Here is a 26,608-nt window from a genome sequence, read left to right as displayed (position 1 = left end):
CTCAGAAGGGATTTCCCCTAGTCTTTCAAGAGACCATAAGCAGAAAAGCTGAAGAGATACAATTTTGTTATAAACAACTATGCTGATAGCCACATATCAGCACTACCAGCTAATCTGATACTTTAGGGAGTTGTGATAATATCCTTGATTGTCCAGCCAAACAAGTAAGACCTGTAATTATTTAGAGGAGAGGATTATCTTCGGGACCAAGCAGGAAGCAGCACGAGGAATCATTCTTCACCATCCTGTAAACGCCGAGTGACTTCTTGAAGGCATGTACTTGCAACTCCTGTATATTCCACAGTGATACTCACTTAAAAATTACATTCTAAGGAAATTAGAGAGAAGGAAGAGGACTAATTTTAAAAATGCCATCTTCAATTTCAGAAAATATTTCAGAACAGACTCTTTTATATTATAATTATTTCCTCCTCCCTGGCCAGTGAAGCTCCCAGTAATATACGAGGATCAGATGTGGAAGAGAAGTTGGAACTCCCGTGGGTTTCGGAGGGTGCAGCGGGGGAGAGGATGAGGTCACACAATGCAGTGCAGCACTTAGGGATGCATGCAACGCTGTAAACAGGCTCACGGGCAGCTGTCACAATTTCTCTGGACTTATGCTATGAGAAAGAAGAACAGTTCCTGAGTTTCCCCAGGAGACCACTCAGCTGTCAGTCCAAAAATGAAAAACACTTCAGCAGGGACTCATTTACGAATGTTAAATCCAAAAGCTGCAGTATAACATTGATTCCACCCATGCCATACTTACTAACTTTACGCGCAATTATGGAGAAATTATACTGCGCAGTGATTTCTCTGTCTAGCAATTCATTAGTGGCGATGGTTCCTTCAGTTCCATCTATTGTAAAGTAGCTGTCCCCATCACTCTTCCAATCTATGAAGTACCTGCATATGAAAAGAGTAGATGCAAATGTGCAATGATTACACATTAATCATAATGGCAGTCAGGCTTACTTGACATAGTTCCTTTTTTTTCCTCCCTGTAGCTATTACCTATCTTGTAATAAAGAAGAGTGTAAATGACAGCTTCTTTATTGCAAAGTCAGTATGCTCAAGGGGAAACTTGAAATAATGAAAGATTTAGCACCCCTGCTGTTCATATTATTTTAGGGTCCTGACACCTTGAAAACTCAGCAGAGACTAAAATTCTAAAGCTGACCATGGGTTTCCTTAACCTGCTGCATATTGAAACTTTTTCCAGCAGCAAAGAAACCTTCATGGTGGCTTTGGGAAGAGCTGGGGGTGGGGGAGGCACTCGAAACAGCAACAAAGGGCTTAGGCCAGAGCAGAAATAGGATAGAAAAAAAAAAAAATCATCACATTATGGAAATTGAGGGGGCATTTTTTAACTGACAGTATGTTATTGTATAGAAATATTTTCCTCAAATATATATAAAAGGTTCATTGTTGTTTTATGGCTCTATATGTTCAGACACCTTTCAAAACACCAGTGACTTTGGCTAATAATGTCTTCTTATTTCTTTATTAACTAACCCTCTTGGCAATAACAGGTTTTGTTCTGTGTGTGTGTGTGTGTAAAGAAGCTGGACTAAAAAGTCTAAGAAAAAGATTAAAATCACAGAAATTGATTTTATAGAAATATTCAGGTAACAATAGAAATATAGTGCTATATATATATGTATATAATTATTTCCAAACATATTTTCAATCTTAATAGTAGACAATTTGAAATCTTACCATGTGTTAGACATTGCTCCAAATATTTACATATATTTACTTAATATAAAAGCCCCAACATGAGTATTATTATCTTCCCATTTTATATATGAAGAAACAGGGTCATAGAGACATTAAGAAATTTGCTCAAATTCACATAACTAGAAAGTTTTAGAGCTGATATTTTAACCAGGTCATCAATGCTGTCCTTATAGTTATTATTATATACTATTACCAATTTTAAATAAACATTTTACATGAAAGGGCTCTGTTAACCAAAAGGCTGATGCGTCACATTCTTATCATTGTTATCCTGGCAGGCTGAGTCAAGGCAAGGTCACTACAAACAGTGGCTGAAAGCAGATGATACCATCATAATCAGCCCATACATTCCCAGGCCAAGAAAGTGATTTATTTGCTCATCATGAAAAGTTAGGTAAGATATGTATTTCAAAAGAGCAAGGTATTCTTTTGACAGACTGGTTATTTGAAACCAGGGCAGTAGCAAAACATTTTGATGCCAAATCAAAACTACTTTGCCTTTATAGATGGGGATTTATAACTTTTGACTTGTAAATATTTGTTAGTAACTGATTTCTGAACCATAAGTTTGCTGATACCCTGATTACTAATACTAATCAGGGTATTAGTAATGCTGTTGACCTCCCTTTGATGAGAATCTTGTTGATTTGAGGGGTGAGAATGCATTGATGTCTTATGATTTCAATGTTGTAACCTGTCTCATAGGAAGATTCTCAAAAAATTATCAGTGAAGTTAAGGCACTTTAGAAAGTCAGGGAGTCCAGGATATAATGAGTTTAATTCTCCCTATTACATAATCTCCTTTACTGAACAAGAAAGAATTTTTTCCCAGTACCTGCATCTTTAGTCAATTGAGTTCATGCCTAAATTCAGAAGAAAACTGTTACTGAATCTCTTCAGTGACTGTAACATTTCTGGAAGACTGTTGGTGTAGTTCATGTTCAATTATATAATGCCCACAATGCTCTAGACACCTTACTAGGACTGAGACATATAAAAATCAATCAAGTACAATCCCACCAATGAAGAGTTTCATTGGAGAGATACATATAACAGAAAATTTCAACACTTGCTAGAGGAAAAAAGAAGACATTACAGAGTGCAAAGAAAAGACACAAATCTATTGGTTCAGACAAACTTTCCTGCTAATGATGTTTGGCTGATATTAGAAGACTATACAGGAATTATGGAGGAGCTGAGGGAGGCAGACAAAGGGAGGAGAGGAAGAAAGGCATTTCAGGAAGCTGCAATAGCAGTAGCAAAGCGATGGAGTTTGTGTGGGAAACTGACTGTAAGTTTTTGGGAATTATGGAAAAAATATTCAAGGCACAATAACATGAAGAAAAGATAAGTGATTTAGGTTAAAGAGTACCACGTAAATTATATTAAGGAGGTGGAACATGGTCCTGTGGGTACTAAACACTACCGAAGTGTATAATTAGGGTATGGATTAAATGTTCATCACATTTTAAGATACATGGAAGGTATATTTAAAGGGCACCATACTGTATGCATTTTCTGTATATTAGAATTTTGCCCAAAGACAAAGAAAGCAGGGTTATAAGGAGACTTGATTCAACTGGTTATGAGAAATACTTGAAATAACTAGGAATACACAAGCTGAAGTAAGGAGACAGAAGAACATGCTAGCTGCCTTTGATTTGATAATGATGCTCATGTGAAGCAAGTGTTAGATCAGGAGGATGGAATCTAAAGAAATTATTATTTCAGATAACTATAACAAAGACATATCAGAGCTGCCTAAGGTCATAATGAGGATCCTCAGAGAACAGTAAACACCAGGAGTAATTATATACTGACTGTACAAATGCTTAATGCAGATGTGGTAGAACAAATGTAAACATGACTGTAGATTATGAAGGTACTTTACAATACTAAGATGCTATTACTATTACCTGTATAGAATGGAGACTATTTCTCTAACTTTGCATGGAATGAAATATTTTCTAATCATTGTTTCCAATCAACACTCTTGTTCTGACTTGAACAAACATATTCTACTCCAAGCACTTCAATAAATTCTTCCTTTACAAATACATAATTAATGTTTTCATAATATTTTTAAAATAATAAGTATGTTCACATCTCTATAATCCCTCCATTCAACCAGAGTAATTCAATAATTTTAGCATATTCACAGAGTTGTGCAACAATGTGGTAGTTTTGTTTTGTTTTTTAAATTACATTTATTAGCTCAGAGACTTCTTGGTTGATAGAGTAAACTTCAAGTATTTAAAAATTTCACTTGTGTAAGATAAAAATTGTGATGGTGGGGTGTTAAGTTCTTATATTTCTCTTCTGCTTATTTTCTTTTGCAATAAGTAAATATTTCCAGTATGCTATTATTTTTTAACGTTTTCTACTACATCTTTGAGGTTTTTCTTAGTGTCTGCTCTATGTTTTACCATATAAATCTGGACTTATATTCTAATTAATATTAAGTCTCACAAAAGAGAAATGTTATTTTTGTGTAGTTATGTTCTATTAAATACATATGTATACATATGTTTACATGTATTTCATCTATATTATATCATACACTCAAAAGCCCAATAAACATTGTTGTATTCATTATATTTTATAATCTTATGTCTAGTAAAGGTAAAACAATAAAGGAAAGCAAATATTTTCAGAGGTGCTTCTGAACTCCCTATTCTTACACGCTTTCTATGACCCTGGGAAATTCTCTGAGTCACTGTGCCAGGTACAGAGTGAAGGCAGAGAGTGGTCTTTGCATTTCACCTTTCCAGGAACTGGCAAAATGAAGCAAGTGATTGGGCCCCATGTTTCCTGTCCACCAAGGGTAGAGCCTATGTTATATGAGTGGGAATGGTTGGGGGAAGTAAGCTGCCCATCTCTGAAACCCAGAGTTGGAGGGCATGAGAAATGCTAGCATCCTGCCTGTCCTGGGGAGATGGCATACGTGTTGATGGGGAGCTGAGGTGAGAAAAGCCATGTTCTCTCAACCACACCTATGCAGAATGGGCTTCCTATCAAACTGAGTTGGGAGATTGGAGTGGGAGGGAGGGATTAAGTCCTGTGTCAAGCACCACAGTCTCTTGTCATTGTTAAAATGTTTTAGTAGATTTTCATCTGTAAATATTTTTTCATTTGCTATTTGTTTTTTAGGAAAATTCCCAGGCCAGTAAATAGTTAATTTTTAAAAAATAATTTTCACCTTTACACATATTATCAACAAAATAATATCTCAGATCCTTGGCAAAACAGATGTAATAAATCTAGCCTCAAGAAATTCAAAGGGTTTTGGGTAGAAAACATGTATTTTAAGTACAAAAAGTGTATAAACTGTCTTATATTTACCAAAAACTACCTCAAAATTGAATGCTGCTACTTAGTGTTTGAAATTCAACACACAGATTCTATTTTCTCTACCTGTGTAATAGCTAACTAGCTCTGCTTGAAAGCAACATATTTAGGACTTTAAAAATGTCTCATTTAGGACAGTCATCTCTTTCTGGTTTGTGAGGGCTTTCTCAGTTTTAATGCTGAAAATCCTGAGGTCCAGAAAATTCCGTATAAGACAAACTTGGAACAATTGATCACTTTACTTCTAGTTAATTATACCTTATAGCAATGTTATAATTTATAAGGCTGATTCAAAAATAAGTATTTTTGTATGATAAATCAATGTATCCACAGATCATTTTTAATTTTAAATTTAAGTTTTTCAGGTAACATTTAAATTTTCAAAACTTAATGTATACATAAAATAACATGTCTATCTTTTTGTCTTATGTTTCTATATATCTATCAACCCAATCCAACATCTTGCAAGTTTAGTAAGCAAATTAATGTATTTGGTCAGTTCAGTCTAATGGTGACATAGTGCCTGATTCCATAAATTAACTACCAATGAGATGTAGTGAAATATAACATGAAGAACACTACTGTTTTGGACAGAGAGAACTAGGGTGATATACTTGTTCCTTCACTGACCTTGAGAAATCAGGTGGGAAACTTTCCCCTGTTATGCCTGTTCTCTTCGTCTCCTATGATATGTGGACAATAATACTCACCAAACAGTGTAATAGTGAGTGTGGTTGTAAAGGTGGTATGAAAAAAGGTATATATGTACCTTGGCATAAAATCCTGTGTGTGAGTGAGTGTGTGTTTTCTTTCTTTCCTCTCGGTCCACATTATTGATTATGTTTTATTACTTCCCAACTTAAAAGAAAAAATCCAGATGTGTACTTAGGTCTAGGGCCAAGTTGTGACATACATAGCCTTCAACTTTAAAAATACCTGAACCACAAATCTCCTCTACAAACCCCAGAAGTACAAACTATGAGCACAAACATCCAAGCCCTATTTCATACTGTAGTGCTTTTGTTTGTCACTCACTCACTAGTTTCTGGCATCTAATTTTTACGTCTGTCACTCTGTGAGGTTTGGCACCTCCTTTTCCATGGGTGTCATCCTCTCAGAAAGCTTCCCCCTTCTGGAGTACGCCTAAAACTCATTTGAAAATTTTCTGCTCAACCTAACATCTTCAACATCTTCCCATAGCTAGCCAACCTCCAAGACTGTAAGTCTAGTACTAGGTCCTGGAAGTTCCCTGATGTCTTACCTTTATGTGACTGACTAATCTCTGTGTGAGACTCAATAATAAATATGAGGCAACACTACCATTTCTTATTGTGATTATTTTTCTCATATAGCAATGAAGAGGCATTTATAAGAAATGAACGTCAATGGACTGAAAATAGAACCACCTCCACATTTCCTGGACATTTCAGAGAATATGTGACCCAGTCTTAAAATGTCTAGATAATTTTTAAAATGTATACCAGAGTGAACCACCAATATGTACATTGGTTTTGAAACAACCTGCATTCAATATTAGGGTAGAATAACATTTTAATTGCAACTAATCACAGCAGTATAATAGGAATTATCTAATTTCGCCTAACTCACCTGTTTAAATGAGCAAAATCCTTAAATACAGAACTTGAGTTATACTTATTTGGTGAATAGTTGCAATAGGAAACTAAAATAAAAAACAGAAACGTTTATGAACTATATGAAATGAAATAAATCTGTAGTTTGTACTTTTATACACAGAAACTGTTGCTAAGAAACCAGCTTTAACAATTGAATAGAAATCAAAAATTAAAGCCTTAACCCAATCTGTGCAGGCCACTTGAATGAGTGCGATTTTATTACGTTTTTGTAAATTAGCTTTCAGAAATGCCTTTACAAAGTTTTATTTTCTTCCTTAGGTAAGCATTCTCCTTAAAATTGTTACTTTTAATTTGCCTTATAACTTTCGCACAGTTTAGAAAAGCTAACTTCGACCCTGCCTCAATTCTCAGATGCATTTTTAAAAAAGTATTTGATAGTATAGTTACTCTAAAAGTATTACATCTTATTCTTGAAGCAATAGAGATGTAGAAGCAATGATTCAACTCAGAGTAGGAAATATTCCTTTGTTCAAGTAATAACAAGAGCTCAAAATATCTTGTATTTTTAATTCAATATTTTTTAATTTTTTGCCTTGTGGCACATAATGAAAATAAATTCGGTTCAATTAATTTCCATAAATATATATATATATTTTTTTTCTGAGAGCCTACCCCTCAAATGGCAATATTTAAACTATAAGTGCTTCAACAAGCACAATTAAAATTTTTTTTCTTAGGAATTCAAATATGCTTGTCTCAAACTTTGTTAAATAGTAATTATTAATTTCCTATTAGTCTCTGTTATTTATTTCTGTTTCTCTAATCATCCTCCTCATTGTTATTTTCTCCTTAATGGAATTAAAAGTTAAATCTTAGATAGTTTAGACAGCATCTCATTTGTTTGATGAGAAACTAAACACTTTAAAAAATTATAAGGATTTTATGAAGTCAGCTCTTCTGTCCTTAAACTTGGCATGTGGAAGTATGTAATATTAAAATATATCTCTAAGAAAGAAAAATGTATCATAATAAAATATTATTGAGATTATAATAGTCATATTTTTATTTCCCTCCAGTTGCTTAAACTTTCCTCATTTATTTTGGTCATTTTTAAAATAGTCATACATGGTCTTCTCACTGTGTGTCCTTTTATATCTGAATCCTAACTTTCATCTGCCTCCCAGGCTTTATACCTGGACTTGAGTTTAGCCTTTAGAGACTTTGAAGCTGCTTGGTTTAATGGCAGACAGATTGGCAACTTCTTATAAATCTAAATACATTTGTAAGACATGATCCAGCAATTGCACTCCTTGGTATTGAAACAAAGAAGTGACATACAGATGGCCAATAGACATATGAAAAGAGGTTCATCACTAATCATCAGAGAAATGCATATTAAAGCCAAGATGAGATATCATCTCACACCTGTCAAAATGGCTATCATCAACAAATCAACAAATAACAAATGCTGGTGAGGATGTGGGAAAAATGGAACCCTTTTGTATTGTTGGTGGGAATGCAGACTGGTACAGCCACTGTGGAAAGCAGTATGGAGATACCTCAAAAAATTAAAAATTGATCTGCCTTTTGACCCAGAAATCCCATTTCTGGGAATATATCGAAGGAACCCAAATACCTTTTCAAAAGAACATAAGCACCCCTATGTTCATTGCAACATTATTTACCATCGCCAATATATGGAAGCAACCCAAGTGTGCATCAATATGTGAGTGATAAAAAAGCAATGGGACATTTACAGAGTGGAATACTACTTGACTGTAAATAAGAAAAATTTAATTTTTGTGACAGCATGGACAGACCTGGAGAACATTCTGCTGAGTGAAGTCAGAGAAAGTTAAATACTATATAATTTATTTCTCTCATATGTGGTATCTAAAAAACAAACTGAACTAACAAGCAAAATAGAGACAGACTTATAGACAGACAACAGGATGACAGCTATGCAGGCGGGGAGTTTAGCGGATGCAGGCCTGGCGCAAAAGGAAAAGGGACTCGTGGACATGGACAACAGTGTGGTGATGCCAGGGGTGGGGATGTGAGGGGCTTAAATGGTAATGCAAAAAATACAATAAAATAAAAACTTAAAAACGGAAAAAAAGAAAATGTATGCCCACATAAAAACCAGCACACAGATACTTATATAGCTTTATTAGTAATTATCAAGGCTTAAAAACAGTCAAAATATTCTTCATGGAGTAAATATTCCAACCAAATAATGGAATATTATTCCATATTAAAACAATGAGTTATCAAACCATGAAAAGACATGGAGGAATCTTTATTTATACTACTAAAAGAAAGATGCCAATCGGAACAGTCACTGTATGATTCCAACTATATGACATTAGTGAAAAATTAAACTATGGAGAGAGTAAAAAGATTGATGTTTTTCAGGGTTTGGTTTGGGGGACAGATGAATAGGTATGGCATCATAATGATGGCTACAAATCATTTTACATTTGTTCAAACCCACATAATGTACGGCACCAAAAGCGAGTCCTCAGGTAAACTGCAGACCTTGGGTGATTATGATGTGTGGGTTCACCAGGTGCAACAAATGTACCCCTCTGGTGGAAGATATTGATAGTGGGGGAGGCTGTGCATACGTTGTGGCAAGAGGTATATAGGAAATCTCTGCACGTTGGAACTGCTTCAAAAATACAAGTTACACAACTTAAAACAAAAATTCATACCAGTGCCTCATTTAATCATCACAAAAATATTTCTAAATAAATAAAAAACAAAGAATGAACATTTTTCCTCAATATTTCATTTTGATAATGTAATTTAATTAAAACTTAAAATAAATTACATTTGTGACAGGATATCACTTTATTAGCTGGGCCTCTCTTTTTTTAAGCATGTTTTGTAGTGGAGCTTAGTTTTTTCCCCATATAATAAAATTTCTGATGCATGATAGAGGACTCTCAAATGAAAACCACCTATATGATAACCACTTAACCCGAGATAAAAAAGAACAAATTACAATTGATAACAGAAAATTTTCCAAAAATGTGATGGACAAGTAAGATTTGGGATATAAGATAATTTTAAGTAGGATGCAGTAGACATTTATATATTAAAAGCTAGTATTTAATTATGTAAAATATTATATTCTACTTGTAGTAACTAAGAAAGGTTTTTTATTTTTTAATTTTACTACTTGATTTTAAGTGGTGGAGTTTTTTGGATATATTAAACAAAAAGAAATAACAAAATGAGCTATTTAATTTTTCTATTAAATACTATCATTTTTAATTTATATATGGAAGTTAGCATGCATTAAAAGATTTACTTTACATCCTCAATTTCTTATCATTTAGCACTTCTTACATGGAATCAATTTAAAACTGGATTGCTAATATCTTCATTTTATACACACAATTAGTTTGGTTAAATTTTATTTTAATATTCATTCACAGAGTAACTAAGACTTCTATGTGTTTGGAGCAAAAGAAAAGTGTCATGCATTGAACAAACCCATTCATTAATATTTCTCTGTAACTCAAATCACTCATATTGAAAACAGATATTAATTTCCACAGTTATGAAATAGTCACGTATTTTAAATTTTATTTCTAAATTCAAGAGATTGCTGATTTGAAACTCCCACATTACTAGCTGTGGCTACACTCATTCCACCCTTGCATGACCCACTAGAAATCATTCCTATAAAGCATCTAATTAGAAAGTCAAAGGATTAGAACATCAGAGAGAGGAAATCCACACATCTAAAGGAAAAGGATAGAAGAGTAAATAAAAAAACAAAAAACAATAACTAGGGATGAAGCTATGGACGATACCTCTGGTAGGCGGTTAATGTCCAAAATTTATATAGAACTCATACAACTCAATAACAAAGAAAACTCAAACTTTAATTCCATAAAAAAGTGGGCAGAGGACCTAAATAGGCACTTCTTCAAAGAGGACATACAGATGACCTAAGACATGAAAAGACAGATGGCCAACTGATCATAACAGAAATGCAAATTAAAACCTAAAGCTATATCACCTAACACTGGTCAGAGCAGCTACCATCAACAAATCAACAAACAACAAGGGCTGGCGAGGATGTGGAGAACAGGGAACCCTCGCGCACTATTTATGGGAATGCAGACTGGGGCAGTCACTTTGGAACAGTATGAAGTTTCCTCAAAAAATTAAAAATGGAATTGCCTTATCACCCAGTAATTCCACTTCTGGGTATATATCCTAAGAAATGCAAAACACTGATTCAAAAGAACATACGCACCCCTACAGTCATTGTGGCATTATTTACAACAGCCAACGAACAGATGGAAGCAACTCAAGTGCTCAATAGTAGATGAGTAGATTAAAAAGCTGTAGTACCAATATAAAATGGAATACTACTTGTCCATAAAAAAGAATGAAATGTCACCATATGTGACAGCATAGATGGACCTATGATAAATCAGTCAAAGTGGAATTTATAGAACAAAATAAACAAAATAGAAACTGACTCATAGATACAGATAATAAACTAATGGTTGCCAGAGGGGAGGGGAGTGGGGGACTGGGTACAAAAGGAGAAGAGATTAAGAAGGAAAAACTGCGAGCTATAAAGTAGTCACAGGGATGTATGGTGCATTATAGGGATTATAGTCATTGATACTGTAATAACGATGTACGATGCCAGACAGTTACTTGAAACATAGAGAGGGATCACTTTTTAAAGAATATGATTGTCGAACCACTATGCTGTACACCTGAAACTAATACAAAACAGTATTGAATGAAAATTCCAAAAGCTGAAATAAGGAAATTAAGGTCTGGATAGGAGGGACCGACCAATCAGACATGGCATATTTAGATACATTACAACTAAACTTTTCTTCAAATCTGTTTCAATCTTTGATTAATGTCATTGCATCCTGGGTCTTTGCTGTGCACAGTGGTGATGATAAAGTAGTAATATTAATAAATACACAGCAGTATGGAATAACATAGTCCTAAATGAATATATTGCATAATAAGTGCAAAGACAGTTAAGCAATAGAAAATGAAACAGTGTACCTAAACATGTTAAGTAATCTTAATGTTTTATGCTTATTTTTCACAACATACTTTTTCTACCATTCTTAATTGAGCAAACATGTTTTCAGACCAAGAGAAGATGATCATATCCACTGTTTGCTCAACTGACATGATTCGAGCTTATTGTTTACGTCAAGGGCATGGAAGAAAGACAGTTTTCACATTGATTCAAAAGCAGCTTTATCTTTTGACAGCCCCTCGCGGGAACCCATCTGTGTCTACAGCTTTAGTGCGTTAGTACCCATTAGATGTAAGACTGGGGAGACTACTTTATTTCACATAAAGTAGCACTTGACAGACACTAGCTCCTGTGACATTAGAAAAAAAATTTGGGCTTGTAGCCAGAGAATTTCTCTAAAGGTAGCTTTCCTTTATTTCTCACACCGGGGTCTTGACTCTAACCATTTTCTTCTATTTGGAGGTTGGTAATTCTCACCTTACTTTTTTTACCAAGAGATGTTTTTTTACTTACTCTTATTTTTTTTTTGTCTTCAAGTATTGTATTAAACCGTAATGTATTAATATTTAAACTCACCATATGTTTTATCAGTCTACAAAAATAGAACATATATATATATATATTTAAACAACCTAGCATATTCACCTAGATAACTTGTTCCACTGCCCCCAAAATTCTCCTCATTTATTATGTTGTAGTGAGTTTTATTCCATGTTTATTTATTTTTATTACTTTCTTTACAACCTTCGATATTTCTTCTATAACTGTATATTCTTGAAAGTGTCTGTAAATCTATTCACCAGGCATTTCCCGCTTTCACAATTATCAAGAGCACAAGCAGGGGCTTCAGGAACAAGATTGATGAATGACAACAGGTTAATACAAACAACCACTAACATGGCAGATTCTTGAGAATACTCCTACAAACACTGGTAATAAATAAAGTTTTCTGGAGTTTAACTGGAAGTGAATCATGTTGTTACATGGACAAGCAGAAAAACAACTTGAATCCAGTGAGTAAATTAGCCAGCATTTGACCTGATATGCAGGGACACTCAGTAATTGCTATTTGTCTTTCCTTTCCCAAGACAAATGTTTAAATTTATTTAGAATTCTCTCCTTATCACAGATATACTTCCAGGAGGAAGTTATTTGGGCCACTTTGAGGGATGGATTCAGATGAATACGAAGAATAAAGCTTGCATGCTCTTGAGACATTTCCTGAGATTTTCCCATATGCTATGAATGTGTGGAGGTTATGGATTTATGGTTGATCCATTTATAAAAAAATCATTTATTACCTCATGGCATAAAATCTTATGATGTATGTGCCTACATATTTTCCCTGTAACAACAGAGTAGTGTTTTGCATTAAAAGCCTACTTAAAGTTTTTTGCTCTGGTTCTTGTATACCTTTTAGAGATGCAAGATTCAGATTCTCTCTTTTTTTCCCTCACCCAGTACTTGTAGGCATATGAGAGGAATTTAAATAAACAGAAGAAGCAAGATCGAACTAGAACAAGCCTCAAAATATGTTGCAGAATCAATGTATGAGTGAGAAAAAGGAAAAATCCCACTGTGTCTCAGTAGTGCAAGTGGAATTTATGGGTTTGAGGGGTGGGGAAAGAGATTTTCTTACACTTTTTTACGCCATGGATCGCTTTGTTGACGTACTGCCCAGCAGCCTCATGTCAGTAGGAACCCCTGGCAGAGCCTGGGTTTTGAGAAACGTCGTAATTCACCTGACCAAACGGCTGCCTCTACCTGTGCTCCCGTCGCAGACACGGCTGTCACAGCGAGAAAATGAACTGCAAATTGCAAGTGGTGAAACTATCTTTTCAAACATTCTTTTGGTGACAGGCAGGGGCTTTAGATTAATTGAAAATGTATTAAATGTCTGTTATATTGCAGGCACTGTAAAATATCTAAATACCATTAATCATGAGAACCATCCTTTAAGGTTGCATTATCAAATCACTTTATAGATGAAAAGTTCAGATTGGTTCGCTTGCCTGGCATGTTCATCACACCACAGCTAAACCCCGTTGCCGGGATTTATGTCAGACGGTTTTGTTCAAATTCAATGATTTTCCTACTCATATTTATGTGAGGTTATTATAACTTCACATAAAACATATGGCATGCAAGTTTGGACAGAGTATTTTTTTTTAAGTTGTTTTTTTTCTGACCCAGAAAATTTTCTCTTTCTTACCTAACAGCACTGCTGCCCACATCGAGGTCTTGCGCAGTGACGGCCCCGATGATGGTCCCAACCGGAGTGTCTTCATACACCTCCATGGTGTACACGGGCTTGCTGAACACCGGCGGCTCTTCCACGTCCAGCACGCTGATCTTCACCGTGGCCGTGTCCTTGAAAGGGCCCACGGAGTGAAACCGGTGGTCAAGGTGAAGGTTGGAGGCTTCTACTTTAAAAGTATATGCCTTCTTTGTTTCAAAATCTAACGGCTGTAGCGAGGACAACCCAAAAGTTAGCAGATACATTCATAAAAAGTCTGCAAAGACAGTGAACATAGCTTCAGATCATTTGCAAGTGAATACAAATTGTATTGGTTTTAACATTTTATTAACCTTGGTAATTAATGGGTAAGGGAATGTTTTAAGAAAAGAATCACTCATGCGTGGAAGATTGTGGGTAACTTGTAAAGATAATCGGTTGCATGCATTAAAATGACGTATACGTGCAAATACATACTAGGTAGGGTTTATTCATTTTACATAGGCAGTTATAACAGCAAAAGGACTTTTTACGGGAAACATTTCCTGTTCTTATACAATACTGACATCTAGTGGGACGTAGTAGTAATTAAAACATAACAATTGAAACGATAATTAAGGATACTCTATATTCCACTTAAATTTTTGGTATAACAAAATAGTTTTTTCTTGGACCACTTTTTTTTTATTTTGACAATAACATAATTTTATATTAAACACTTTTAAACGTCCAGATCTTTTTGCTAGAAAAGGACAGTATCAAGATTTTAAAAATATGCACGGTTTTCATTATGAAGAGTTTTATTCTTTTGTTTTCTCAGCATTGGATATATAATTATTTGTCAGAGTAATTATTAGGCATTGTTAGGATATCTTACCAAGAATTAAGCACATATATGATCAAATTAAAAAAAACTGTGATATATAATATTTGGAAGTCATTTGTCCATAAAGTCACTGATTTCCTATTTTAACTTTACAACTGCTTATATTGACTGTTATTCTAAATATTAATTTTATGTTCCTAATAACTAGATATATTATATTCTAGAAATATGATGTTGCTGTGGTGTTTTGTATGAATGAAAACTTTAAGGTCATTGGCTCTGACTTCTAACCCTTATGAAAAATTAAGACAACATGAAATTAACATCGAGATTTACTGAGGCCTTTAAAGCTTTCTATTTTCTAAATTAATTCCCTCTAGTCTGACCCCTACAACTGGCTAGACTTGCTCATTGCTGTGTTGGCACATTTTTTTCTTACCCTCAGGATGCCTGGGGGAAATAAAAGATGTATATTTCTCTTTCAAGGACTAGATTGTTGTTTTATGTGTTTTCTCTGAAAATGGAAAAAGAAAATCTAAATATTACTGTAAAATCTTCAAGAACTATCATAATTCCATGATGTTTATTACAGAAAATAGTAATATCTTTTGGACCTGACATTAAGTCTTTTTCACAATGATTTTAATTCAGAGGGATCTGTTTATTTTCCCTGTAATTATTCTTTCATTTTATTTCATTCACCTAGTTTTTATTCATGTTTTTATCTGCTTTGTATTTAATGCTTTCTTTTACTTTTTATATTTTTTAGTGGCTGGACTCGCAGTTTTTTACATATAATACTGATTTTCTTCCATTTCTACCTCTTGCCTGTTACCGGATTTTGATTTATTTTTAAGCCAAAATAAAAAACAGCATGTTAATGGCTGTGGTTGATATTATAGCTATTGGTTATGTGAATGCAAATATAATATCTTGAACAAGAGAGGTGATCATACTATGATGCTTTTAATTTGATTAACCCACACCTTGTTTTTTTAAAGATGTTAAACTCATGAAAAGACAACTGATTTGCAAAATAGAATAACAAAACATTATTCAAGAGAAAAGCATGAAACTGACTCAAATATATTATACAACTGGAAATGTCTAGCCCAGAATGAAGATCAAAGCAAGGGAGGGCACACATTTTCACATGTTGAAGGACTGTCATAAATATTGGTTGGGCTTACTCCTTTAGTCTCCTATAATAATTTAAATTATTAAACTCCAGATTTAAAAAGTAAGTAATCTTTTAACAATTAAATCATTCAGAATTTAATTAATTAAAAAAATTTGATGGTCTACATGGTGGTAATGCCTGGATACATCCTGAGGACAGAAAGATTCAATGACAATTAAAGTTAGCTCTTTTTCTAGTCAACAAACTCAGAGTAGTGAGAAACATGCCATCTTGTTTAAGGAATGAGTGGTTTGAAGAAGTAGTAAGTTCCCTATCATTTGAAGTGTTCAAGAGAAATCTGATGCCTTAAGAGTAAGACGAATGTATACAATAGAGGGCTGCACCAGCTAATCCAATTTAAAGAACATAGAAAATATGCTTTCTGTTTTTGCAAACTCTATATGCACTGTGAATGTTGAACAACATAATTTTTCTACCACAGTGTTCCCTAACTTCTAGTGTCTGAGACTATTTTGACTCTAACATCTTAAATTCTCTTAACCGGAAAGCTTTTTGAGCTACTGTAGCTCAAACTCCCTTTTCTGGCCCAGAATAAACTTTGATCCTAGAATGTAGGAGTCAATACCAATTATTCCTCATTTCCCCTTATACTTTCTCCTAGAGATTAAATGCCTCCTATTTGATTAAAATTCCACAGCTATGTGATGGACTTGATTCTCTACTTTAAAGTCCATTTCAAGGCTAGAAATGCAGGCATAATTCTAAAACCTTTTGTACATTTTTAAAGGAAATCAGACATAGCCTATACCTTTTAAGAACTCCTAACCTATCACAGCAGACAAACATTTGGTGGTCAGGGCGATGTAGAGTGAGATGAAAGAAACTTTCTGTACATACAGATTTTTTTTGTTTTTTATAACTGAAAACTGATAGCCAGCAGTGATCAAAGAACTGGAGAAAATTACAGGAGAAATGTCACAATAATATCCAAATGGCCTTACATCTTCATGGCTTTGACCCATAGGAAATGCCACTTTTAAAAATATCTAGTTCAAAAAGAACAAAGATAAATAATACTGATCTCTGTGTAGTTGACTGTATCCAACCCACAAGACTGACAACCCTCCACTTGAATGAAATCCATCTACTTTACAATCAACAAAAATTCTAAAATTTGAAATACATATAGAACAAACAGGATATAAAAAAATATTCTGTGAAAGAAATCTATTATTATAAAGGGGAGCAAATTTAGCTCTTGCACAAGAAAAGAAACCTTTGTAACATTGCTTGAGATCCATTCAATTTTAAGAACTTTTCTAGAAAAAATAAGAACATGATCAAGTAAAAGAAATTTAATTGAGTAGCTCCTTGCTCTGAAGGGCGTTTTAATAAAAATTGGTAAGAACAGAATTTTCAGAAAACTTTTGCTATTGTACAATGTTGCATGGTAAGAAACCAGAACATGGAGAAATAAAATTCAATATGTTTGTTTATAACAGTATAAAAGGAGGAGGGGTTGAGCAAAAATTGCTTTTTAGAATCTTTGTTTTTAGCCACTTTCTTTGCTCTTTACTGAGGTCCAGGTCATGAAGAAACTACATGAAATAGTAAGTGCCAAACGATTTTGTCATGCCAGAGAAGGATAAGTGATTTATGACATATGAAAAACAGTACCAACTGAGCTATTCTAAATAGAATCAGAGCTGTCATTCCAGAGGAACTGCATTGTTTGTCTTACTCCTCAAACTTGTGGAACGTAAAACGGGTAAAATAACTTTTGGACTGGGCCTCAACCAGCATTGTATTCTAACCAAATGTATACTCAGCTAACAGAAAAGCCGACATTTTGACCAGCAGACCAAAAATACGTCTTTTGAATTAGCATTACTACGGTAGCTTATCCACACCTATAGAGATTGCTTCTTTAGTTTTTTTAACATCCACAGAAATTCCTACAATTTAAGTAAGTATTCCCCTTCCCTTTATATAAATAGTCCTTGCCTTCAACTCCTAATTGGAACACAATTTGGGTTTCTGCCTAAACCAGTGTTGCTGGATAGCTATTTTAAAAAATGTTATTTTTTTACTTTTAGGGAGTGGTGAAGGGAGGGATAAAGAGAGGGAGGGAAACATCTGTGCGCAAGAGAAACATCAATTGGTTGCCTCTGGCACAACCCCAACAGGGGGCCTAGCCTGCTACCCAGGCATGTGTCCTGATGGGGAATTGAACAAATGACCTTTCAGTTTGCAGCCTGGGGCTCAATCCACTGAGCCACACCAGGCAGGGTGTGGGAAGCTATTATTGTGGACCTCAGATAAATGCTTTCTGTCTCTCGCTTTGGCCATTTATTGGTAGATTAACATATCAAATACAAGAAAACATCTTTCTGAGCTCTTCCAGGACTCGTCATGCTTGTAGATACACAATGTTGAGTAAAATGCATAGCAAGAGTTATATTTTAAGAATTTTTAAAAACAGCAGCTTTGGTAGACAGAATTCCACGATGTCTCCAAGATTCCTGCCCCTAAATAGTTATCATTAGTATTTAGCTGGAAAAGGGGGTTAAAAGGAACTAGACATTGAAATTAATAAACTGGGGAACATAAGCCTGTTTGCTCCAGCTTTTCAAAGTCCAGGGGGCCACACCAAGGAGATGCGCACTTTTTTCCCCCAAGGGGGTTCACACTTTTCCCTTCATCCTTCAGCACCAGGCTGCTGGGGGTTACAAAGGGAGGTGCTGGGCCGGTGGAGTCCCGTCAGTCTAATGAGGAATTAACCCATCCAAAGCCCTTGAAAACCTGGGAAACTGATTGATTATTTTGAAAAAGGACCTGGTTTGCCACAAAACCAATCTAATATAATCCCAGGAGAACAAAAAAGCTTGCCTGCGTGCGCTCGCGCGCTCTCTCTCTCTCTCTCTCTCTTTCCCCTCACCTTGCGATGCAACCAGGAGCATGCAATCACATGGCAGACTGTGTGGGCTCTAAAAGAACTAAGTGTGTTCTCTCTCTCTCTCTCTCTCTCTCTCTCTCCGCCTCTTTCTCATGACCTGCACTCACACCATGAACTTGAACATCTCTCTCCATGGCCATGGGGCCTCCACACACAGACTCCAGATGCGAGCCTAAATACTGCAGCACCGAAACAGACTGCAGCTAGAAACACACGCTAAGCCAGCTGGATGCTGGACTGGACTGGACTTTAATATGGAGCAGGTACTCTGGACACTGGCTTTTGCCTGGCCTTGCTGAGAGCTCGGTTTAGTTTTTTCCATTGTGGGGCTGAAAGAGATGGGATATTGCAAAGTCAGGAGAAGAACCTCCTTAATTATACATCATCAATAGACCATTCCACAGAGTCCTGTCCTCCTGTGTGTGTCTCAGGAAGTTATTTTCCTCTAGACACTGAAACAACTTGTTTTTCACTAACAACACAATGACCTGTACTTTTGTATAATCCCCTGCCTTTGAGTGTGCAAGCAGCCTGTGAATTGAATGGGCTATCACCTCACAAATTTGTTGTTTTATAAAAAAAATTAATTATGCAAATATAATTAAGGTTCTTACTCAATGTTGAGTTAATTAAAAAGAATATTTTACTTGAGGGGTCTGATCTAAACCTGTGAGCCTATGAAAGGAAGAGGCACTATAGATGATTTCTTCCTGGACTTGAGTTGACTTCTGAGTGTAAGAGCCCACCCAAAAAGTGCTTAAGGGGGCCTATCAGAAATGAGACTGGACTGTGGCCAACAGCTAGAAAAAAAATAAGGTCTCCATTCATAAAGCCACAAAAGAAAGAATTCCTGTTAGATCTCAGCTCAGATGGCATCCTTGGTGGGCACCTTGATCTCAGCCTTAGAGACCCGCAGCAGAAGACCTGGTCATAGCACTCTCGGACTTACAAGAGCTGTGCTTTCCTCTTTCTTTTCTATTTACTTTTCTAGAATGCTTCTATTTTTATGTTGAACATGTATCACTTTCATGAACACAGTAACATCATCGTTCTTAAAAAATAAGATCCTTCAGTAATTAAGATGCTATTCTCTTTATCTTATAGCAAGCAGTAGGGCTTTATGGTCAATGGGAAAAAAAAAAAAGTCTTAAATAACCAAATAACCAAAAGCTGTAGATTTAGATAAAACAGGCTGGTGGTTTTAAGACAAGAAGTTTAGAAAACAGATTTATCCCAGGCTGAACCAGAGTGAAAAGACACTAAGAACAAGCTCTTGTAAAACAAGGTTGTTACATTAGGATGAACTACAAAGATATTGCTTTGTCTCAAGCATCATTTTAGAGGGAATTGTTTCCCAATACTTGGTGTTGTGATCAATAGAGTAGTCAGTTCACTTATTTATTTGTTATACTTTCTCATTCCATAAGAAATTCTTCTAAAACTCTACCACTCCTCAAATCACATTTAAAATCACCCATAAATGATGTCTGCACCTACTTCTTTACTTGATTTATTCTAAATCCATATGAATCAAATACTTTATAAATATTTGATTCGATTTTACTGTGCATCATGGTAAGATTGAGGATATAGTGGTTAACAAATTAAATTAAGTCCATTTTATCATGGATTATGCACTCTAAAAGGGAAAGCCACAACAAAATAAATAAATAAATATGTACTTTTTAGTTAGTGATAAGATTTAGGAGGAAAACAAGGTAATGGGACAGAAAGTCAGGAGCGGCTGCCATTACAGAGCAGAGAGATAAAGCACCTCCGAGAGGTAAAACCAAAACTGAGAGAGAAGAACTAGATGTGGGGAAGTCATAGAGAAGTGTGCCTGAGAGAAGGGCAGTGAAGGCCCTATATCCTTCCTTTCCACAAATATTTCTAGAATATCCTACCATGTTCTAGACATTGTTGTAGATGCTGGAACAAAGCAAATAAAAATCACTACCCACACGGAGCTTGCTACTGAGGCAGGAAAGTTAGAACAGAGAACAAAGGCCTCATTCTCTGTTGAGTTTCTTCTCCTGCCTTGCCTGAAACATCACAGAAGCAACCCTCCCTGACCACCTGTTTCCCTGCTTTCTCCTCCCAATGTCCTGTAAGTAAGAGGAGCAAAAATAAATTTCCATCTATAGAGGAGAGGCAAGGGCGAGCTGCTTGGGCAGTCACCCAACCGGGGTCAGAAACAGAGGGCCACCTGCCCCTCCCCCTTGTCCACGTTTCATAAAAGCTTTCCACCCAGGCCTCATCGGCGCGTTTCATTCTCTGAAGTCACCGTGTCCCACTTCTCGAGTGCATACTATCACTTTAATATATTTACTGCGCTTTGCTAAAACTTCCGGTCATGCTCTTGACTTCTTCCTTGCTCCATGACAAAAACCTGGAGGTGGTTGAGGCCTCCCTTTGCTTCCTGGGTGCTGTCCAGTGTCTTTATCTTCTGCAAGTTGATGGACAGCAATAACAAAGAAGCAAAATGTATACAGCATGTTGGGTGGTAATAAGTGCTATGGAAACATTTAAAGCTTGGATGTTGTGTGTGTCTGGGAAGATGAGGAGAATGTTTATGTGAGAGAGCTTTGAATGGAAGAGGCTGTACAGACCTCATCATCACTGAGGAAAAACTTCAGCTCAGCATTTATCCCAAATAATAAATAGTCAAGTAATTATTTCATGAATGAAAGCTCTTATATTATCAGGTGAGAATGGATGCCCCTATAATAAAAGGGAAAATAATCAAATGTCAATTTTTAAAATCTGGATGTTACTTTTGACAAATGTTAATAGTATTTCAGTTTTAAAATTAAAATAAAAAATTAGGAGGATGGTGGAATTACTAGGAAAAAAGTATTTTCTAAATAAAAATGTTAAAATGAAGACACACACATTTTATACAACTTAGTCCTAAAAAACTTTGTTACAAAACTATTAGAAAAGCATTTACTTTATCTGTCGGCGATTTATATACTGTAGTTTTGTGCAACACTACACATTTTGACAGCTTTAATGAATTTACTTAAGAATCATAAGCATTATTTCTACATCTATATTTTAGTGACAATACTTTTGGAACAAATTCAGTAACTAAGATAAAACAAAACAAAAAAAGAATTGAAAGAATTTCTGGTGTTTTTATCTGAGGTTTTGGTTCATAAAAATAGTAAAAGATTTTATCAACTATTATAAATTCTTAAGTAAAATATATTATTTATATACACATAAATTATTATACTCTGGGGAGGCTAATTCTTTTTAGCTTCCTTGAATGACCACTTTCTCATTTTATTTCTAACATATATTATTCTTCATAAGTGATAAAGTAAATTATATAAAATAATTTATTGTAAGCTGTGTGATCTTGAAAAAGTACCTTTCATTTCTGAATTTTGTAGTTCTCACTTGTATATCCAGTAGAAACCTATTTTTTAACTACTCTGCAAAACATGTTGCACTTTATATAAGCAAGTTGGACTGACAGAAACAGTGTATTTGCAAATTAAAGCAGTAAACGAACATGAAATACTTTTTCTTAGTCAACAAAAAATTAAACACTATATATTTTAAGCATTTCCTTTTTTATAGCGACACAAATATAGATATGACAAAGTATTGTAGGAAGAATAGTGTGTGTTAAAATAAGAACACCACAAGTATTATATTATAGGTGCTTTGACAGGAATGTTAACATTGTAGGAAGAAAGTTAAGATGTGATCAACTTTGCCTGAGGGACTCGAGGAAGTTTTTGGGGAAAGGCATGGGCCAGAGGCCTGTTCAGGAACAGGAAGGAATAAAGATACGCACACGGGGCAGCGCCTTCTGTTTGCAGAAGGAAGAATAGCACCGCGTCTTTGGTAGCAAGTACAGTAAATTTGGCATGATGCTAAAGTATTGTGTGTGCGTATGAGCATATGTATCTGTGCATATGTGTGTGTGCGCCTGAGATGGCAATACAAAATTTGCTACTTTATTCTTTACTTTACTAACTATAAGAATCAAAAAAATTAAGGTAAGGTATAAAGCTTGGAGAACCATGGAAGTGCTGGAGAAGGGTCATGAGGAGGGTTGTAACTTAACCCATGAGGGAAACTTTAACCCCAGTCTGGAGACATCAGTGGCCGGGATTCACATTCTATTTGGCAAAGAGAAGTTAATGGTAATGGAAGCAGCATAAGAAAAAGTCTGTTTTGTTCATTAGTTTATTTTGTTCCTTAGATTCTTCTTCAAGATGAGATCATATGGCATTTGTCTTTCATTGGCTGACTTTATTTCACTTAGCATAATATTCTCCAGTTCCAGCCATTCTGTTGCAAAAGGTAGGAGTTCTTTTTTCTGCTATGTATCATTCCATTGTGTAAATGTACCATAGTTTTTTGATCCACTTATTTACTACGGTCACTAAACTAACAAACAAAATAGAACCACAGGCCTGACAACATGAAACAGACTGAAAGTGACCAGAAGGGATGGGGAAGGGGCTAAAGGTGGAAATAAAGGGAAAGGACTAGACCAAGAACATGTATAAATGACCCACAGACATGCACAAGAGTGTGGGCACTGACTACGGGCACAGGGGCGGGGTGGGTGGAGGAGGAAAAGGGGGAAAAATTGGGACACCTGTAACAGAATAACAATGAATGATTAAAAAAAGAAAAAGAAAAAGCCTAGATTTCTGGGTCAAGGAACTGGAGAGAAGGTGGTGCCTTACCAGGTAGAAAATATGGGCAGGTACACATTTGTTGGAAAAGGAGAAAGAATTTGGCTTTAGATCATTTGAAAGACTACGCAACAAACACCCCACATTGGTTCTATCAATTGGGGGGCTAATTTAGAGTTGGCGAAATTGTTTAAGGAAGTTAGGTAGAAATTTAAAAAAAGATGAAGACAAACCTTTATAAAAACAGGAACATGTTTGCAGAAACAAATACTAAGTACTACTTATTTTTTTTAGAAACTATGCACGTCAGACTGGCTAAAAATAGGAGTATTTTAAACTTAAATTCAGGTGTATATTTGGTTATATATAAAAAATTTCTCAATTTTTGTCTTTTTTAATGAAATTTTCAAATATTTGCCACATGATGGTGCTCTGATAGCAAATTTTTAAAATTCACTTTCTTGCCATTTAAGACTACAAAAGAAAATTAATTTTAGTGACTGACACGGTACAAGTGAAATATGTGTCCAATGGGACCAGTTGAGAGCTTAGCCTATTTATTAAATAGTCCTGGTGAAGAATAGGTATTTTATCTCTTAGGTTTTTAAGAAAAAAGTAATAATTTTGTTTTGGATTCAGGGTGATCACATCTATGTTTATTTGAAATGAAATAACAATGCCAAGCAACATCAAAATATATAATAAGAATTTTTTTAGTTCCAGAAAAGTTTTACTTATTTTAAAATAAACTTCAACATTAAATAAACTATTTTAAATTTTAATAATATTTTAAATTAAAATAAACTATTTTAAAATCACTTCAGCATTCTTTATTATAAAATGATATCATTACTTATTAGTTCCCGACAGATATTTTTATAAAAATGATATGGAACTGGTTGAGAAATTATGTAAGATATTAAATTGTTCTTTTTCATAATTTGATTATTTGTCCCACTATTTAATTACCTAAATTTCTTAATTGGTAACAAGAAAGACACATTGCTTCAATAAATATTTATGTATTTTGGTCTTTGAACATTTTAACCCATATAACTTCATACTTATTTTTATATTCAGTAAGTGTATGTTTATTTTTATTTATCCTGTAGGAAAAAATATTGGCTAAATATCTAGTAAATCTAGTTTTTTCTTAATAAAATTGCTGAATTTAAAATGCATTTTTCATTTATTTTAAAAAGCATCTTATAATTTTTAGATGTGATGAAAAAATTTTAGTTTTATTATTCTGATTTTTTCATTTTTTTACTGTTATAATACTTAACATATACAGCACATTTTCTTTGCTTATTACTCAGTGCAATATGACATAAGTATAAAGTAAGAGAATCATTTTTAACCAGTATGTTGTGCCTTGGAGACTTTTATAAGGATTACTAATGTTATTCTGAATTAAAAGTGACACAATGAAATTACATTCTGTCACAGTGCTCATAAACTGAATCCAAGTTCTACCTAAAAAATAAATTTAAAAAATTGCCTTCTTTTATTATTCTCCACTCATGTAAATTTGACCATCATTTTTATCCACTTATACCCTACTTACACCTAGAAAGAGGAGAAAGTGGAAAAAAATAGTAAGGAAGCAAGTAAAAAAAATAGGGATAATGACAATATGTGCTTCAGAAAACTTGAAGCATTTTAATTTGTTTTAAGTGAGTTAGAAAAAGGAAAACTCTTTGAAGGCAAATGATATCATGCTCTAATGTTAACTAAACAATTAAAATAACTGATGTTTAAAAAACAACTATGTTTTCAAATGTAGAATAGATATTTTTTGATTTTCTAAATCTATTTAATGTAAGAATATAATTCATATATGAATATGATTTCACATCAAATTCATTGCAATGTCATCTTTAGATATTGAAAGGAAAAGTTACAAAAAGCCCTGACTGGTGTGGCTTAGTAGGTTGAGTCTCATCATACAAATTGAAAGATTGCCGGTTCAATTCCCAGTCCAGGCACATGCCTAGGTTGTGAGGTCAGTACCCCACTTACATAATTTTTTCTCTCTCCCTCTTTCTCCCTCCCTTCCCCAATTTCTAAAAACAAATAAATAAATCTTCTAAAAACTTCAGAAAAATAAATCTTTTTCTTCTAGGGCACCTAATGATCAGTTCAAAATCAAGCTTTCTCAGACCTTACTGAATATATGTGTAAATTTTCAAATCATGCAGTCTTCATCTGGAAAAAAATTCTATTTAAATAACTGCAAACCAATAGGTACATGAAAGGGTGTTCAACATCATTAATCGTCAAGGAAAGACAAATCAAAACCACAATGAGATATCACCTCATATCTGTTAGAAAGGATATAAAAAAGACAAGAAATAACAAGTGCTGTGAGGTTGTGGAGAAATGGAAACTATTGTATATGTTTGGTGGGAATCTAAATTGGTGTGGTCACTATGGAAAATGTAATGGAGTTTTCTAAAACATAAAATTAAAATAAGGCTATCATGTGATCCAGCAATTCCACTTCTGGGTATTTTTCCAAATAAAATTAAAACATTAACTTGATATATGCACCCACATCTTCATTTCATTATTATTTGAAATAGCCAAGATATGGAAACAACCTAAGTATACAGTGGCAGATAACAGGATAAAGAAAATGTGGCATAGATAGATAGATAGATAGATAGATAGATAGATAGATAGATAGAGAGATAGACATAGATAGATAGACAGACAGATAAATAGAGGTAAGTATGTCTAACCATATAATGCCATTCATCCATAAAGAAATGGAATCTTATTATTGGTGACAATATGAATGGAACTTCACGGTATTGTGCTAGGTGAAATTAAGTCAGACAGAGAAAGACAAATATAGCATGGTATAACTTATATGTGTAAGCATTTAAAAAAAGTTCATATTTAAAAGTTGCTAAGAGAGTAAACCTTGAAAGTTCTCATCACAAGGAAAATAATGGTAACATATGGTGAAAGACTTTAACTGTAATGACCACTTCACAATATGTACAAATATGAAATCATTATGTTGTATACCTGAAACTAAAATAGTGTTATACCTAGTCTTTAT

General features: G+C 34.5%; 1 protein-coding gene across 2 annotated transcripts in view; it reads right to left on the bottom strand.

Annotated features, from left to right (window-relative positions):
* CDH12 (cadherin 12) overlaps positions 1 to 26,608 on the bottom strand; it is a 225,216-nt gene that overhangs the window by 32,102 nt on the left and 166,506 nt on the right. For both annotated transcript variants that reach the window (XM_054578301.1, XM_054578302.1), the window contains 2 exons: positions 13,931 to 14,184; positions 770 to 906 (listed from right to left, as the gene is read on the bottom strand). In XM_054578301.1, the coding sequence (XP_054434276.1) occupies positions 770 to 906; positions 13,931 to 14,184 (391 nt within the window). The remainder of the gene's footprint in view (positions 1 to 769; positions 907 to 13,930; positions 14,185 to 26,608) is intronic.

This window comes from Pteronotus mesoamericanus, unplaced genomic scaffold (assembly GCF_021234165.1).
Source record: "Pteronotus mesoamericanus isolate MK-2021 breed Mesoamerican mustached bat unplaced genomic scaffold, CSHL_Meso_final contig_50, whole genome shotgun sequence".
NCBI classification, from domain to species: domain Eukaryota; kingdom Metazoa; phylum Chordata; class Mammalia; order Chiroptera; family Mormoopidae; genus Pteronotus; species Pteronotus mesoamericanus.
This window is presented reverse-complemented; position numbering and strand designations above follow the sequence as displayed.